Below are 15,258 nucleotides of genomic sequence, written 5' to 3'. Positions count from 1 at the left end.
GTTCTTTGTTTCTCTAAACTCTCTATCGAAAAACCTTTGATAACTTTTTGCCAACATGGACTGAAGATGATCTGAGACAATTTTGGTGAGTTCGAAAAAGTAGGTGTGCAAAGAAATTAAAAATGCCACATGAAAATCGAATTCGACCGAATGTGACATACTGTAATTGTATCAATGCATTCTGGAGGATCCAAGGAATCTATCAAGACCAGATTAATTAAAATTGAGTCACCTCCTCCCAGAGGGGGTTAAGTGACATTTACTCATGTAGAGTAACCCTGAGGGGCCCTACTGCACATTAGGGCTGCACGATATTGTGCTATGACATTGTGATATTTTAAAAATGACATTGTGATATTTTATTTTTCTGCGATATATATTGCGATATGAAATCTTATCAAATTTTTTCTTACAAACAAAAATGGGGTGAGCACACTTACATTCTCACTTTAAATTATTCACACATTGACACATTCGTATCAGTTGATTAATATGCACGAGAGAAAGAGAGCAAGACATCGCTCATGTTGTTTGAAGATGGTGAGTGTGCGGGGGGCTCGCTTGCTCGCTCTCTCTTTCTCTCTCCCTCCCTCTGTCTCTCTCGCATGTGCTCTCTCTCTCTATCGCGCTCTCTCTCTCTCTCTGCCCTGTTAAACTGACAGGACTTAAAAACACATGCAAATGATAAGCTTTCACTCTATGATGGTTAAGCTGTGCAATTAATTCACAAATCACATTCGGCAAGGGCCGGGGAACAGCTGGCCCGTACAGTTAATGAATAACGGATCAACTACGACAGCCTACATCACACATCCTGTGATGTGACTATCGTGGATTCGTTAATCATGAAATAGATGCTTAAACCACACATTGCGCAGCCCTACTGCACATGGAAGTCTCTGCATGCCGCATGCCAACACTGAACCGGGCTTCTCAGTGCCATTACCCATTCAAGGTGAGAACACGGGAGGAAAACAGTTTGACACGGAGGCTATAGAAACTTGCGTACATTTTGGAAGTTGCACAAGCCTGCAGCTCTGCAAATGTCTGCTAGCGAGGCACCACGAGCCAGCGCCCGGGATGATGCAACACCCCTGGTGGAGTGAGCACTTAGTCTGAGCAGACAGGTTACACCTTTTGCTTCACTGGCCAAGATGATGGCATCCATTATGCAGTGGACCACTTTCTGCTTGGAGACAGCTTTCCCCTTCTGCTGTCCACCATAACAGACAAAGAGCTGTTCTGAGGTTTAATACACATACTGTCGCAGTGAGTGTACAGGACAGAACAAAGCTAGGGCTGGGTCTGCCTCCTCCAGGGGACACTTGCAGGTTCACCACCTGGTCCCTGAATGGAGTGGTAGTGACCTTGGGTATGTAGCCGAGACAGGGTCTCAGTGTTGCACTTTAATCAGCCGGCCCAAACTCAAGGCATGATTCATCAAAATCCAAAGAAAATATGCCAAAGGATTCCCCATCTCTGAGAATGCAGATCTTTCCTCCGAAGAATCAGCCAGGGAGGGGCTATCACGAGGAGCATGAGTTCCAGGAACCAGGGGAGATGCATATTTGCGCAGGGCCGGGGCCAGCTGTGTGCCAGTGCATCCAAACCAAGCATTGTCCCGTTAGGTAGTAGAACCATTGGCAATAGATGGTTTCTGGAGATGCAAACAGGTCTACCTGAGCAACTCCGAACCGTCTCGAGATCAGCTGATCAGCTTTTTCTATGAGAAAAAACTCACCGCTGCAACACCGTGACGCCCACACTCTCTCTTGCAATCACTCGAAGAGGAGAGCAGTAGTGAAGCACCATTGCTATGCTCCGGGAGCGAAAAGATAAATGAATGCGGTGCACCTGCTGCCTCTTATACTCACACTGTGATCAGCTGCAGCTGGATGCAATAATCGCATGCCAATGTGCATTGGCTCTTTTGTTTTTCACTCAAAGTGGATTGGTCTCTCTGGTGAGATCCCAATTCGTCAGTCATCAACGATGTGACGTTGAGAGTGACAGACTGAAAGAGAACCCTGTGCAGCTCTTTTCAACAGCATAACATTATTTTGCCTCCCTGGGTGGGCAAAAGCATATTCACTACATCAGCTACCAACTTGTTAGATGTGAAGTAAGACTATTATTGTTATTCTGCTCTGTTATTCCCAACAAATGATTAATTAATCTATGACACAAACTGTTTTTTCACTCAACTACATTACTTAATCTAATCTTTTTTTTCCTGATGCACTAACACTAGTTACTTGTTTATTGATTGCAGATTTTTTTATTTTAATCCTTTACTTCGTAAACCTCTTTTAATGTCTTTTTTTGATTCTCTCCTCTGATTCAGATCTCCTAGCAAAATCTGTCTCTCAAAGTCCATATTAATTCAATGCAGTGCAATGCACATCTCATGTAAAAAAAAAAAAGAAAAAAAAAAAGACTCTATTACTTTATTTACTTAAATTATGTGTGACTTTTGAAATTTGTTAATGTTGTTTCCAGTTCTACCATTAATAGCCATCTAGATTAAATTTGTTAAAGTCCTTTCTCTGATCACCACCGGAGGCTGATTCAGCAGGCCATGCAAACGATTTTGAAACAAAGCTGGAAATCTGTGCCCTTTTTTTACATGTCATTCCCCATACTTTTCACAATTGTTATTAAATATATTAAATACATTATCAATACAGAATACTTGCAAAATCTCTACCCCAACATTTCAAACTCAGGCAATTATCATACAGAATAATATGACTGGTTTCTCATGTATATTAATATACATATATTAACATTCCTAATATTACATCCTAATACCTGTAATTTATGGCACAACCATAGTGTGTGAGTTACAGAATGGAGAAACTTGGAAAATGCTGTGCAATTTTACCTTAGATAAGAATAATCTATGCAATGTTTTAAACTGAATTAAATTATGCCTTACATTAATTGAACAGGTAAGTGTGTTCTCAAGGCCTTCTTCTCAACTGTCTGAATGGATCTCTAACCTTAATTCTATCTCCAGGGCCTGCTTAATTTTGGCTTCATGTTTTAACAGAATACTATAGAAACATGACACAGCTCCCCGATGCAAAGGATTAAACTTGTTCATTTCTTCAAGTACTTTGTGTTCTGTCATCACATTAATATTTGACATCTTTCTTTCACAAAAATAGAAATATTGATTATAAGTTTTTTTTTTATTGCTTAAATGAGGCAAATGTCCCATCTATATAGAAATATTTTATTCTTTGAATGCTGTTCTTCTCCCATTGTGTAAAACTTGAATCAAGCAAACCAGGAGAGAAGGCATGATTCTGGCATATAGTAGGACTATCTGTGTACATGTCAGGAACCATTAATCTGTTTCCATATTTTCGGGGAATTATTTATAATAAAGTGATAATCATATAAGGCCGGGTCAGTTCTAATAGGACTATTAAGAAGATCAGAAAGAGATGTCCTGTTGCAAAATGCTTGCTCCATTCGAAACTAGGACGGATCTCTATCTGACTCAGAAGGCTGCTTTCTCCACCATGTGAAAATGAACTTAGATTAGCTGCCCAGTAGTAACATGTTTTAGTTTTGCATAAATGTTTCTTTGATGTTCTCACATTCTTAAAATTCCACACAAAATAGTACAATTATTGTGTCTAGTTGCTTAAAAAACTCAGTGGGATAAAACAAGGGAGTGCCTGATAAATGTACAAAAATCAAAGGAGTACTAACATCTTGCCATTGACATGGACAATGTTCTCCAGGATTCAATATTTTGTTTTCAAATGATCTAACATTCATTGATAATTTATCCTAAGCAGATCTTTAGGTTACATTTTAGAGTTTTAATGAACTGTCTGGGTTTTACACACATTATCAGTTTCCACTCTATCTAATCCTGTAGCATCTCCCTTTTCTGGAGCTTCCTTCTGTGTTCTCTATTCATAAAAGCAGTCAGTCACATAGGCCAGAATATCTTACAATTACAAAAAAAAAAAAAAAAAAAAGGAACTTCTTCAAATGTTTTGTATAGGATATCAAATATTTCATCACACATGGTAATATTATTTACTCCCACTGAGTCAACATACAGTGACTGGTGATGTGTCTTTTCACTCCACCCATTTCATTAGAAGTGAAAGTCAAATCAAACTTCTCTGTGTAGTCTACAGCACGGTCACCACAAGGAGAGCGAGAGAGAGAGAGATAACATTTACACAAGCGGCGAAAGTATGGAAGACAAAAATAGAAATTCTGCAAGTCAACATTCAGGTCAGTGAAAATATATGCTTTTATTAAACTTACATGCAAACCAACAAAGAGATTTTGTGTGTAGTACTAGGCCTACGCAGATAGTTTCCAGTGTTATTCTAGACGAAGACTAACGTTGCCTTCGAGTCTAACAATAAAAAACAACCCGAAGCAGAAGTTATAGAACTTTAAACTCAATTTAAAAAAGTGAAACGTTTAAATAACGGTAGATGTTTTGCGACCCACCCACAGCAACATCTGCGCTTCAGAGTAGCGCGTCTTAACGCGTTATTAAACGCGTTGCATATAGGGCTCATCTGATTTTGTTGTAAATAGTATACTTTTTAGTATGATGTTTAGTGAGTTTGGTGTTTTAAGTTCTTGGACCGCAGTAAAGATAGTTTGCGGTTTGATATTCAGATTTCTTTTGGCTATAAACACGCAGTGCGCTGTCATAGACATGCAAATAATCATTCTCCATGATTTGTGAATTCCGGTGACGCTGTCCTTTGGGCCGATATTAGTTTTTTTTTTCGTAGTGACTTAATTGTATAATGTCTATAGCTCCGAAAGTTGGACACTTAGAGACTCTTCTAGCCACATTAAATGTTTTCTTATAACGGTTTTATGGGAGAAAAAGGCTTGGCGTGTTATTAAACGCGTAGCATTCATATTCTAACGGCTCATCTGATTTTTTTTTTTCTGTAGATAGTACACTTTATTAGTATGATGTTTAGTGAGTTTTAGTAGCCTAAATCCTCCTTCGGTTGTCATATTTATTCATATTCGTATTCATAATCATATTCACGGCCTTCTATATATGTTTTTAACAGTTTTTTTTAAAACTATAATAATGTTTTATGTTATTTATTTATTTTTGGGTTCAAGGTTGCATACTTTTTCCTTTTTCATGTGTAGTGCTGCTAAATTAATGCATAATTTGGATTATGTTTTGTACACTTAAAGTTAACATTATTATATCAATTGAATCCATGTTTATTATTATTATTATTATTATTATTATTATTATTATTATTATTATTATAAAGAATGATGGAATTCAGTCACATTTTAATAGTTTTAAGTGCAAATGTTACCATTCTGTCTGTACATGCTTTTGTATGGTGTATCCTGCTTATGTGAAAAAAAAAAATCAAAATAAAGTGAGGGGGAAAACATATTAAAAAGGACAAAACCAAACTTTTTTTCATGTCATTTCACTGTTTCATTCTTTAATAACTGCATGCCAAAATCATGAAAATTTTTATCTTTCTCACTCTATAGTCATATTTGAAAATTCATAAAAAATAAAATAAAATTGTTTTCTGCTATCACCAGACTCTTGCTGTACACATACATAAGTACCATTGTGGTCATTTTCATATCCTTTAACTTTATCATTATTTAATAATTGCATGCACAAATCATGAAAAATGCTTTATTTCTCACTATGCAGTCTATTTTAATTATTTATTTTTGGCTGTTGACTGTGTATTTGACATTATGTTTGGCTTAGTGAAGGTTTTGGTAATTTTCATTCTGCCTTGTGTGTTTCGGTGTCTCTGTCTTGACATACAACATGAACATGTCATGACTTACAGGTGAATGTTTACAAATTTTTATATGTTAATTTAAATATACATTTATGTAGCCTTTTCCAATTTAATATTTTATCTGGTCTACCAGATAAAACTTTCAGTGTTGTTATGTGTTATAAAATGTCAATTTTAATGTACTTTTCCATTATCACTAATCTCATGTTATTGTCTCTATCCAGCAAGATCATCACGGTCAGAAAGGTATTACTGTTATTATAGTGATTACTAATTTGTATATTGTGGTACATATCTTCATTGGGGTGATTGGTAGAATTTCTCAACAATTCAGCAAGTCAATCTAGTATTCCATCCAAAATGTTCTATGGCATTGTTCTCATTTCAGAAGGATTTTCTTTATATCTTTCAGTGCGAATGTATTTTACTACATTTTTTAAAAGTAATGAAAATTAATGTACAAGTTAAGTTTTAAAACATGAATGTGGAACTGAATGTGGCAAGACTGTTGAGCTGCACAAGCAAGGCTTCTCACAACGCTTTATGGGACAAGTGGAAATATATATACAACAGCAAATAGAAGTACCCACAATATACAGTGTATATATATATAAGAATAAACACCTTTTCAGCATCTTTTCAAGATCACTGGACTCAGAGATCTTAAAGTATATATATATATGTATGTGTGTGTGTGTGTGTGTGTGTGTATGTATACGTGTACACGTGTGTGTGTGTATGTGTGTTTGTGTGTTTAAACACGGTGGTCAAAATTATAACAACACTAGAATTTTTACCAGCTAAAAATAGCTTTAGCAATAATTTATTTTGCTGTGATTAATTCAATTATTTATTGTGTCAGCAGGAAATATCAGTATACATTCGCAAATATTTATTTTGCCATTAACTGTAATAGTCCACTGAGATTTTTGTCTGACCACAGCGAGTGCTTTACACAGAGATCTAATCTTATCATCATCAGTCTGTCTGGAGTGACATGAAAAAACAGAACAACCTGAGACAGACTCGATCCAGAAGAACTGTGGCAACATCTCTAAGATGCAACAACAACAAAAATTCCTGCAAAGCTACAGTACTGTTAACAGTTTTAGGCACTTGTGTAAAATAATTTAATGTGTAAAAACATTAAATCAACATTTGGTGTTAGCATCCTTTTATTAAGTTATTAAATATTTATATCCAGTTATTAAAAAATTATACAGCAAAGTAAAATGACAATCACTACAGGGGACCTAGGGAAATGTAGAACAAGAATCTGTTGGAGTTTGCAGAAAACGAATTGAATTGAATTTTATAAATGTCTTTACAGTGAGGCATTAATCTTTAAACTTTATTTCCTGACCCAGAGGGATCCATAGTACAATACAAAAACACATACATAGAAAAAAAAAAAAAACCAAATAATAAATATACAAGAAGTAAAAATTAACCCCCCACAGTGTTCAGTGTCTAACATACAGACATGTACACCAGTGGTTCCACAGTCTGGATGAAAATCTTACAGAACTTCGTCTAGGGTTAGCCAACACAGCAATTAGATCATTTTTTGACTCAGACACCCTACCATTAGATTGCATTGTTCATGATTTGGTAAGCAATTATTAAAGAATGAAACAGTAAAGTAAAATTACAATCACCACAGTGGTACTTGGGAACATGTAGAACAAGAGTCTGGTGAAGATTCTTGAAAACAAAGTATGAATTTTCAAATAGGACTATAGAGTGAAAAATATACTATATTTCATGATTTTGGCATGTAATTATTAAGGAATGTTACTGTAAAATGATTTGAAAATCACCACAGTCATACTTAGGGATGTGTACAACAAGAGTCTGGTGATTGCAGAAAACAATTTGATTAGATTTTTTTTTAAATGAATTTTAAAATATGAATGTTTAGTGAAAAAGAGAAACATCTTGGTTGTGTATGGTAAAGTCTCCGTTTTGTATGTAACCCTTGTTCCCTGAAGGAGCTAACGGAGACGTTACGTCAGAAAGAGATTGATGAATGGGATCTTGCCCGAGAGCCCAATTACCTTAGAGTGGTTACAAAACGAGCCAATGGTACGCCGAGTACCTTGGTCTATGGTATTTGCATCACAAGCTCCACCCCACAGAGCGGGTATATAACGAGCAGTGCGAGCAACTCGCATTTAAGTCTTCACTGAGGAGCCAAGCCCAGAGACCCGGCCGTTCAGCGGAACAGCAATGTGGCAAGGGTATGTAACATCTCCGTTCCCTTCTACAGGGAACGAGAATTACATATGTAACCAAGATGTTCCCTTTCAGTCAGTCATGTTCTACTTTACGTCAGAAAGAGAATGATGAATGGGGTCCCTTACAAAACGCTACATGGCTTCCAGTGACGCGTGTGAGTGATAGCACCCTGCTGTGAGGCCAGCATGAGTGAGGGCCTATAGCTGACACGGAAAACACTGGGTAGCATATTCCAGCCGCACATACGCTAACAGGCTGCCTGCTCGTAGGAGGACTTACGAAGGCAGTTATCAGCCAAAGGTGGTGATACACATGAACTCTGAGGTACCCAGCCCTTAGGGTGGAAGTTTCAATGACAGAGCTGGCAAGGTGCTTGCCAAGGGAAAAACACATGCTACGAAGAGACTTACTGTGGACATACACACATGGGCTCCCTCTGCGACTTTCGTAAAGACACGCCGAGACAGAGCCAACCCGAATGGGAGTACTTTGTACTACAATGCCTACCCCTCAAAAGCAAACTGAAGAAATGGTCTGTGTTGGGGAAGAATGGAGACATTAAAGTACGCGTCCTTCAGGTTGATTGCTGCAAACCAATCCAATGGACGAATGCATTCGAAAAATGCGCTAGGGCGTTAGCATTTTCAATGGAAGTTTTGGAAGAGCTCGGTTCAAGGCACGCAAGTCCAAGATTGGCTGTAACCCACCTGGCCTGACGCTTGGCAGGTTTAGGTGCAGAGACGGGTTGCGCCTGCCTTCTGCAGCCGTCCACTCGCTGCGACCGGAGTGAAGGCTGCTGCTGTGGTTGAGCGGGAGTGGCGGAGAGCGCAGGGCGGTGCCCTTTGCGACGAGAAGGCTGAGGCGGCACCTCTGCACCTCTGCCGCCAATGCAGGATGGCCTCAGACTGCTTCTGGGTGGCAGAGAACTGCTATGCAAAATTCTCTACTGAAGAGGCCAGCCTGGGAGACCGGGGAGTTGATTCAGATCAGACTCCCTCATGTCTTCCAGGGTCAGCCATAGGTGGCGCTCACTGCTTAATTTGTAAATTGCGAGGTCCTGGAACAAAGCAGGATAACGGATCCAGCATGTGATTACAGGAGGGAGAGGTAACGGAGCACTCGCACAATCACATTGCTGGACCAGTTTAAGTGATTTTAAGAGCGTGCATCAATTGCATTTAAGGTCTGTAAGGTCATGAAAATGCCATGCGATTTTAAAACAACAATTTCCATGCCTAAAAACTTTTGAAAAAGTTGTGGAATTGTATTTTTCAAATCTCTGTGTAATAGTTATATTTGATCAGGTCCTACATTTCTGTAGTTTTAATAATTCTCGCAGCTTTCAAGTTTATAATGAGGTAAATCCCTGCATTTATTCAACATAGCTTGTAGGTTGGAATAATAAAATAAATCCACACAAACAAGATTCAATCAGTCGTTCGAAACCATAAACTCTCTCGGAGCGCGCTTCTCATCAGCACATCTTGTCTGCACTTCAGCGACCTGCTGCAAGCTGCGATACAAGCCTCACTCGCATTTCGATCGGGACAGCTGACAGAGCTGTCACTTGACTTGACTAATCGGGTAATTGTTGTATTGTCACAAAAATTTTAAGTATTTTAAGCCATTTGGTACTCGGGCGCTCCACATGCTGTTAGTTTGTTGAGTTTAAGCAACCAAATACACACAATATGATGTCTGATGGTTGTTGACAAACAAAACAGTTTTATGGCACACTCTACTAAAATACAGGGGGAAGGAAAGAGGGGGGGGGGTAATCTATAACTAAACAACACTGTGTCATCATTGTTTGTCTTGTATCAGACACGTGCAATTAACATTAGTATTTTTGCCAATCAGCATGAGCAGCCCCCAGGAACCAATCATCCAGCCTCGAGCACTCGGGGCAGGGTGGAGGATTCCAGTCAAGCCCGATGCACTCAGCTGTCAACGCTGGCAACTGGCAACGCTGGCACTCCTGAGGGAGGCAACTCAGCCGAATTCTCATCTCCCGAGGACTCAAGCCGGCCTTGTGATGCAGCGCTCGATATAAGGTCTTCCTCCTGAGCCCCTCGAATGAGATGTCAGGAGCCTGAAAGGGTCCAGGAACTCATACAGAAACTAAGCTGGCTGCGGGGTTTGTGAGGGGGGTCATGAGGATAGATATACGGTTGCACCTAGAAAAACATGGGCTAAATTATGTCTTTAAAAATACGCAAATACAACCTGTTACTCTTTTGTGAGAGAAAAAGCTCTTTCAGCGGGGCTGAAGTGCTCAGGGGAACGTGGGAGGTAACTGCAGGAAACCCAGATTAACCACTGAATTTCGCCGTCACACCAACACCAGCTGACTCACTTGTAAACACTCCGGTGAAAGCAGCAAGCGATGTGCTTGGCTCCAAAGTGAAAGCTTGAATGCGAGTTGCTCGCGCTGCTCCTTATATACCCACTCTGCGGGGTGGAGCTCGCAATGAAAATTCCGCAGACCAAGGTACTCAGTGTACAGCGTACTTGTTTTGTACAACTCGAAGGTGATTGGGCTCTTGGGTGTGCTCCCATTCGTCATTCTCTACTGAAAGGGAACTCTCATTCCCTGAAGGAGGGAACGGAGACGTCACGCGGGTGACCGACTAATTGGGATATCGCTTCTATAAGCCAATCTACTTTGATTGTAAACTAGTCTAGCCAATACACACTGGCATACAATTATTGCATTCAGCTGCTGCTGATCACAGTGTGAGTATAAGGCAGCAGCCCAGCAGCAGAAGCACAGCAGGTTTTTGTTGAAGAGCCGGTCCGGTGACCCGGTGGCTCAGCAGTGGTACAGCAACCGTGGTGATGGGACATGATGTCTTCGTTCCCTCCTTCAGGGAAAGAGGGTTACCATATGTAACCGAGATGTTCCCTTTCAGTTGGTCACTCTTGACGTCATATCGATGACCAACTAATTGGGATCCCTACCAAAGCGCCATGGGTGCTGCCCCTTACAGTTCCGTGTGCGAGCTGTCTGCGCCCCTATTAGGTGTAGGCCACGTAACAAGTAGTTCCACTCACCATTGTCAAAGCACTACCGTCTCGCTTGGAACAGGGAAGCTGCGGAAGCAAATACACATATAGCATCCATTTAGGTGTATATGGAGAAATTTGAGGTCATTAAAACTTACACTAACCGGGGCCTTTCTGTGCCACTTCCCATTTGAGGTGAGAACACAGGAGGAGGCCGGATCTACACGAAGGCTATAGAACCTAGTGAATGTGTTAGGGGTTGCCCAGACCGCAGTTCTACACATATCTGTTAACTCTTTAAGTTGAGCTCGCAACTTTAACGGGCAGGGCCCACCATGAAAAGCCAGTGTTATAGCATCCAGAATCCAGTGGGCCATCATCTGCTTAGAGATGGCATTCCCATTCTGTCTGTTTCCATAAAAAACAAAGAGATGGTCTGACGTCCTGAAGCTTTGTGTCCATTCTACGTAGCATATGAATGCTCGGATGGGACAGAGCAAATCCAGGGCTGGGCCTGCCTCCATCATGGGCAGTGCTTGCAGGTTCACCTCTTGGTCTTTGAAAGGTGAGGTGGGAACCTTGGGCATGTAGCTGTTCCGGGGCCCCAGGATTACGTGGGAGTCACCGGCTCAAACTCTAGGCACAAATTGTCAACTGAAAATGCATGCAGGTCCCCTACCCTCTTGATGGAGGCCAGTGCAAGCAGGAGCAGATTTTTCAATGACAGAACTTTAGCTCAACTGAAGGCAAGTGATGTAGCACTAGAGTCAGGTCCCAAGAGGGTATAGACAGGGGCCAGGAAGAATTGACCTTCCTGTCCCCTCTTAGGAACCTAATGACAAGGTTATGCTTACCTAAAGACTTCCCATGTATGGCGTCATGGTATGCAGCAATAGCGGCAACCTGGACTTTGAGGGTTGATGGAGGCAACTGGAGGAGATGGCAGGCAAGTTGCGACATCCGACGGGAACACAGACCACCTTGTCAGTTGATGTACACAATGTTCACTGTGTTGTCTGTTGCCTCGCAAACAGCCTTTGAGGCAGTTCAGAGCAAGGCGTACTGCTAACAACTCTAGGCAGTTGATGTGCCAATGCGGCTGCGGTCCCGTCCAAACCTCTGAGACTGCATGCCCGTTGTACATGGCCCAGTGGTGGAGGCATCTGTGTAAACCATAGCATGCCTGGAGATCTGCTCTAGGGGCACCTCTTCTCAGAGGAATGTAAGAGGCCAGTGTAACTTGGACCCGGAGAGTGCCGCGCTTCCATGGCCACCTCTGGACTCGGCCATAAAGCCAGTGCTGGACTGGTCTCATATGTAACAGGCAGAGCGGTGTAAGTGCTGCTGGGGCCACCATATGCCCCAGGAGCCTCTGATAAAGTTTCAGTGGGGCCGCCGTCCTGCCCTTGAACATATTCAAGCAGGCTAGAACTGACCGCGCATGTTCCTCTGTGAGGCGCATTGTCTGTTCGACCAAATCCAACTCTATACCGAGAAAAGAGATCCTCTGTATCAGTGAGAGTTTGCTCTTTTCCTAGTTGACCCGAAGGCCCAACAGGTTGAGATACTGGAGCACGAGGTCCCTGTGCTTGCACAATTGACCCAGAGATTGAGTCTGCCTCCATGCAGACGACAACAGCTGATTGGTTATAATGCATTGTGCATCAAAAGTTCCATTGAATAATGGTTCACTTGACTTTGGAATATTTAAAGACTTCAAAAGACTAATTTCTATACTAATTTAGAATAGAAAGCACTTGCAAAAAAACATTTTATTTCACATCAGGAGGGTATGGATATCTACACAAGAATAGACGTCTGAAATATACGGCTATAGCAGTAATGCATTTACAGTCGCAGCTAATTAAAGTGACACGTTCTCTTTCTCAGACCAGGAACATCTCAAGAAACAGATGGAAATGCAGGAAGAGATGAAAGGACTAATACAAGAGATTGCTAGAGAAAGTTCAAACATTGGTAAATATTAACCCATTTTTGGTACCTTTTAATTCTGAGAGATTTCAACTTAAAAAGGTAAATGATATGATATGATATATGTATATAAGTGATAATCTATGACTTGGTGTTCATTAATTGGAAGCAAACAAAAACTCAGTGTGTAAGCAAACCACCCAACACCTGGCCATGGTACCATATCCATGGTATATTGGTATATATTTTCCATGACTTTTTCAGTTTTAGATATTAAACTTTTAAAATTAAGTGACCTCACACAGCATGTACAAGTTATTAAAAATGATAGGGACCCTGGTTCTACAATAGAAAAAAAAGTTGTTGAGGTGGCAAATAATGTTCATTAATTATGTTACTTATGAAAACAATGTTACTTAACTTATTTTATATAAAACAATGTTTATTAACTTTTTTTGTTCTGTCTTATTTTAGTCATTTTAAATCTTCTTGAGGAGTTTTTCTGAGGCCTCATAGTGAGCGAAGGCAAATGTGCTTATCATTTTTTTAAGCGTAAATGACATCTTAAATTCCTCTCTCTCTATCAGATCTCAGGATTGTGCTGCTGGGTAAAACTGGATCAGGGAAGAGTTCAACAGGAAACACCATCATCGGCGACTCTGTGTTTAAGAGTGGTATGTCATCTAGGTCTATTACTAGTAATTGTCAACGACATCTGACAACAGTGGAGGACAGAATCATCTCGGTGATCGACACTCCAGGAATGTTTGATACGTCCATGACTGAAGAAAAACTGAAAGCTGAAACAGAGAAGTGTGTCTACATGTCTGTTCCTGGTCCTCATGTATTTCTGCTGGTCATGAGACTGGACGTGAGATACACAAATGAGGAGAAAAACACAGTGAAATGGATTCAGGAGAACTTTGGAGAAGAAGCTACTCGATACACAATCATTCTGTTCACTAGAGGAGATCAGCTGAAGGGACAAACATTAGATGATTTTATCAGTGAAGATAATGATCTCAAGGCTCTTATTAAAGTGTATCGTGATAGATATCATTTATTCAATAATGAAGACATGAAGAATCGCTCTCAGGTCACTGAACTGCTGAAGAAGATTGAGAAGATGGTGAAGGAGAATGGAGGACAGCACTACACTAACGAGATGTATAGAATAGCCCAGGATGAAATTAAACGGGAGGCTCTGAAACAAAGAGCTAAAGGTTATGTCAAAACAGCACTACTAATAGGAGTAGGAGCACTAGTAGGAAGAGGAGCAGTAGCAGGAGGAAGATTGGCAGCAGCAGCAGCAGTAGGAGCAGCAGTAACTGTTGGAGCAGCAGTATTAGATTAAGCAGGCTCGAGACTGTAATACACAGTTACTCTAAATGACAAAAAAAGAAAATAAATATTCTTCTGATAGCTGTATGTGGAGCACATCATGTGACACAGTTGTGCTACCCGAGTTTGAGTCCTTGCTTGTGGTCCTTTTCACAATTATCCTGTTTCGCTTCCTGTCAAATGCTTTCCTGTCAATATAAATGTCAAAAATATGAATATGCTGTTTCTAAATGTCTAATCAGTTTTTTTTTTTGCAAGCACATTCAGATTTGATTGAGGGACTGAGTTGTCTGTAAAACATTTGCAAGCATTGTATTAAATGTTTTAATTATTACATCAATTATAGTTTTCTGTTATTACACGGTTTCTTCTTTGTCATTGTTTTGAAGATTATTTGGCATTGCAATTCTTTTTGTTTATTTTTCTAATACGCTTCAACTTCACTTAGTCCTGGGGCCTGTACCATGAAGCCAGATTAGGTGGCTAGCCAGCTATGTTTCAGCTTAGTTTCCGCCAACCCTGGGTTTTAGGTACTATGAAAGTAGCTCGGCTTTAATCAGTGTTCGTTGCCATGGTATTTTACGCTGCACGGCTAACCTGCTCCGGGGCAGGTTATGTTCTGGGTTAGAGATCTCAAACTGAAGTTGGACCAATCAGATGTGAGAGAAGTGACACATGTCTGACACAAAGTCACTCGCTCAGTTTATCTTGCTCCAAATTAAAGGTCACTAATGCTAAAAAAAAATATAAAAATTTTTTTTAGAATCTGGCTTTAATGATCATTAATGAGTGATTTTATGATTTATATATTTCTTGTGATTCATATTATTATTATTTTTATTATTATATATCTTTTACACACAAGCACTTTTTGTTTAACAGTAATTATAAATCATTTATTTTAAATAAATTTTAATTTATACAGATCATGTAATATAAATAAGCT

General features: G+C 40.0%; 1 protein-coding gene across 1 annotated transcript; it reads left to right on the top strand.

The window, feature by feature from the left end:
- Positions 1-4,103: 4,103 nt before the first annotated feature.
- LOC127986133 (GTPase IMAP family member 7-like) lies at positions 4,104-14,652 on the top strand. The gene is made up of 3 exons (XM_052588361.1): positions 4,104-4,263; positions 12,930-13,016; positions 13,559-14,652. Exons 1-3 carry the CDS (start codon positions 4,224-4,226, stop codon positions 14,323-14,325), a joined length of 894 nt encoding a protein of 297 aa, XP_052444321.1. The 5' UTR covers positions 4,104-4,223; the 3' UTR covers positions 14,326-14,652.
- Positions 14,653-15,258: the final 606 nt, after the last annotated feature.

This window comes from Carassius gibelio, chromosome B21 (assembly GCF_023724105.1).
Source record: "Carassius gibelio isolate Cgi1373 ecotype wild population from Czech Republic chromosome B21, carGib1.2-hapl.c, whole genome shotgun sequence".
In the NCBI taxonomy this organism is placed as follows: domain Eukaryota; kingdom Metazoa; phylum Chordata; class Actinopteri; order Cypriniformes; family Cyprinidae; genus Carassius; species Carassius gibelio.
This window is presented reverse-complemented; position numbering and strand designations above follow the sequence as displayed.